Consider the following 3,832-nt stretch of genomic DNA (forward strand, 5'->3'; position numbering starts at 1 on the left):
CACAAGACCTACCATGCTTATACCTATTGGCCTATCTCCTACCTCTACCGCCATTCTGTTGCTCTCATTTCTTTGATTTCTTTTAGTCACTTGGCGACTTTGGAAAATTATGCAAAACTATTTGTGTATTCACGATGTTGACAGGTTTTTAGTATATTTTTTTTTTTCGCCCACATAAACTAATGACTTATTCCTTTGAGGACTACTGAGTGTGTACAATTTAGTTGGCGCCTCCTTCTGGATTTAGCGCACACTTGTATTTGTGTCACGTGCTCAGTGAATTGAAGCGTTGAAATAAAATAACATAATTAGTTTTTCTACGAGTATATATGTAAGTATGTATTCTCTTTAGATGTTATTAAATTTCAAAGGAATTTGGATAGTTTTGGTTTTAATTTCGAGGCGAGTTTTTGCTCAATGAAAATAGTTGATTCTGTAGATTTCTGATGTCACATTATATCAATTAGGTTAGGCTAGCTGGTCTGAGGTTCTAGTCAAATTTTATATGTAAGCCGTTTTAAAAGAGTTTTGGTACATAAACATTAGGCTTGGGTAGTTCTTGAACTAAAGAACTAGTTCATCTCAATGAACTAGCTCACTAGTTCGGTCTTTTCATTGAACTACATTTTTCACTACTAGTTCTGATTTTGGATCACGATCCAAATACTGACAATAAATATTGAACATGTAGCAGGCGCCTTATACAATTTTCCCAATTGTTCAAAGATACAAAAAATCTTGATATGGCAATCCTTTTTTTATTTGTACGCCAAAAGCAGATTTCACGGAAATATTTTCATTTGCATATTGTGTATTTGTGTCAATTGGAGATATAGAAAGTATATTTATTATTATACAATATCGAAAATTTTTATTGACTAATTTTTACTATGTGCAGATGATTGGAATGAGAAAGCGGAGTGCAGTATGGTCCCACTTCATTGAAGTAAATGATAAGAAGGCAAGGTGCCGGTACTGCCAAATAAATATCAGTTTTAAATGTGGGTCGCATGGCAATCTACAGCGGCACATGAAAGCCAAGCACCCGTTCATCTCAATCGAGCACCAACAGTGTGAAGAGAGGCAATTGGAAAAGGAGTCAGCGCAGGAGCAAGGACAGAAAGCAACACAGGCAATGCGGGAGTTATCACAGCCAGAACCAGCACAGAGAACGAGCGAGCAACATACTGTGGCTGAGCAACCAACAATTTCACATTACGTAGATAAACCATCAACGGGCAGAAAAGCTAAACAAATCGACAAGCAGCTCGTCCAGATGATCGCAAAAGGGCATCATGCACTACGAATCGTGGAGGAACCAGAAATGAAGAGGCTGATTCAAATGGTGTCACATTGTCCTAACTACCAACTCCCATGCAGGAAAACAGTTTCTGAAAAAATTTTACCACAAATTTATGAAGAATTACTTGCCAAAGCAAAACGTAAGGTTTCCGAATCAACTGCAGTATGCCTCACTACAGATGGGTGGACGTCGCGTATTAACGAGCATTTTATTGCTGTCACTGCACACTTAATAGACAAAAATACAAATCTTTGCTCCATTTTGATCTGCTGTAAGCAATTTAGCGAGAGGCATACCAGCGAAAATTTATGCAACTTTTTAAAAGAAGTTATGACTGAGTGGCAAATTTCACACAAAATTGCAGCTGTAGTAAGTGACAATGCCCCAAATATAATAAACGCTGTTCGACTAGGAGAGTGGAAGTCAATAGGTTGCTTTGCTCATCTTCTCAACCTGATTGTTCAACATGGAGTTGCAGAAATATCAGATGTTTTACATAAAGTAAAAGCAATTGTGGAGTTTTTCAACCGAAGCCCACGCGGACTTCAAAAACTTATGGATGTACAAAGACAACTGAATTTATCTCCCCTGAAGCTGAAACAAGATGTTTCAACCCGTTGGAATGCGACATATGATATGCTTGAGCGCATTTTAAAATTGAAGGAGGCAGTGGTCACCACTATAGCACTTCTGCGTTCTGATCTCATCATTGACCAACAGAGTTGGGAAATCATAGAGGGGGCTTTGCTTCTTCTTAAGCCTTTTTATGAGGTTACCATGGAGATAAGCTCAGAAAAAAATGTTACATTGTCTAAAGTAATAGTGTTTAACAAACTAATTCAAAATTTTCTTTTGAAGTATTCATGTCAAAATGAAAAAGTAGTGGCTTTAAAAGAGTCTTTAAAGAGAGGTATGCAAGCTCGATTCAGAAATTTGGAAATGAATTCTTTATATGCAGAATGCACTATGCTTGACCCTCGATTTAAGCAAAAAGGTTTCAAAGACGAAAGAGCTTGTTCTGTAACTATTGACAATCTAAAACGTAAGATTGAGAATATTGAGACGACTGAGACTGAAGTTGGCATATTAGAAGTTCGCGCTACTAGTACTGCGGATGTAGGAATAGAAAGTAATATCTGGGATGAATATGATGAAAATATTAGAAATATTTCTACACCTGAAAATACAACTGCTGCTGGTTTGCGCGAATTGGATAAATATCTTAATGAGGATATTTTAAACCGCAAGCAGGATCCATTAAAGTGGTGGCACGAACGTAAAGACGTGTATCCCCATCTTTACAAATACGTTTTAAAACGCTTTTGCATTGTTGCTACTTCAGTTCCATGCGAACGAGTTTTTTCGGGGGCAGGTCAAATATTAAACGAGCGTAGAACTCTTTTAAAATCCAACAAGCTTTCTAATTTAATGTTTTTGCACAGCAATATGTAAGTCTTTACGTATCGTACATATGTGCATGCATATGTTTTTATTCTATGAATTTGTTAAAGTTTTTTTTTATAAAAATACTCGTTTATTTGTATTGTATTTATACGAAAACTCTGTAAGTGATTGATGTTAAAATGAAATAAGCTACGTACACAACAAAATATTTTTGTGTAACAACAATAATGCTAAGAAGATGACCATTAGTACAAATATGCCATCCAATGAAAAAGGCTGAATAATTTTTATAAGACTTAAGTTCCTAAACATACGTTTTTTGTGTATGTAAAAGTATTCTGTGAATTCAAATTACCAAATGTTTTGGTTTGTATGTAAAATAATAAAAATAATTGAACTTTGTTTAAAATAACGTAAATGTATTCGTCAATTGAATTAAATGAAATAGTGAACTAAATGAACTAAAGAACTAGTTCACTAAGGTGAACGAACTGCAAGTGAACGGTTCACTCAAATGAACTAAATTTCCCAACTCTAATAAACATCGATATAAATATCATAATTTAAAAGCCGAACGTAAATGTCGTAGATTTGACAAAAAAAAAAAAAAAAAATACTTTAGACTCAGAGTTATAAGGCGAACTTTTTTTCTGGTGCGGTCTTATATACGTACATAGATTATGAATATACATACTTTCACTGTTTTCTGATTTAACTAATTGATTTTATGAAAATTTTTTATTTCCTACGTTGTTCTTGATTGCTCTACTTTTAACCAATTTCGCGATAAATGAATTGAAAAAAGAAAAAATTAATTCATATTTAAGTCAACGAGTGGATGCAATCAAGCGACACAGCTAATTCTGCAATTCGTCCTGTCAGTTTGCTGCTGTGTCCGAATATAACTATTCATAATGAAATCAATTTTCAATCAATCAGCCAGCGGAAAGACTGACAAAAAATAACGGGAAACAAGTAAATTTACAACCAATAAAAATATGTACATGTGACAGCTTAACTAAAATAAAAAAAAAAACAATTAACCACTTTCGCTGCAAATGGGCTGCAGGAAAAATTTTATTTAATATGGAAACATGCCTACAGTGTAAAAGGACTGGCAAACTA

General features: G+C 34.6%; 1 protein-coding gene across 1 annotated transcript; it reads left to right on the forward strand.

Moving 5' to 3' along the window:
* Window positions 1–591: 591 nt before the first annotated feature.
* LOC118755467 (zinc finger BED domain-containing protein 1-like) lies at window positions 592–3,140 on the forward strand. Its single transcript, XM_036490298.1, has 2 exons — window positions 592–839; window positions 899–3,140. The coding sequence occupies exon 2, from the start codon at window positions 899–901 to the stop codon at window positions 2,753–2,755; it is 1,857 nt and encodes a 618-aa protein (XP_036346191.1). The 5' UTR covers window positions 592–839; the 3' UTR covers window positions 2,756–3,140.
* Window positions 3,141–3,832: the final 692 nt, after the last annotated feature.

This window comes from Rhagoletis pomonella, unplaced genomic scaffold (genome assembly GCF_013731165.1).
Source record: "Rhagoletis pomonella isolate Grant_MI unplaced genomic scaffold, Rhpom_1.0 Rhpom_scaffold_06362, whole genome shotgun sequence".
Classification (NCBI taxonomy): domain Eukaryota; kingdom Metazoa; phylum Arthropoda; class Insecta; order Diptera; family Tephritidae; genus Rhagoletis; species Rhagoletis pomonella.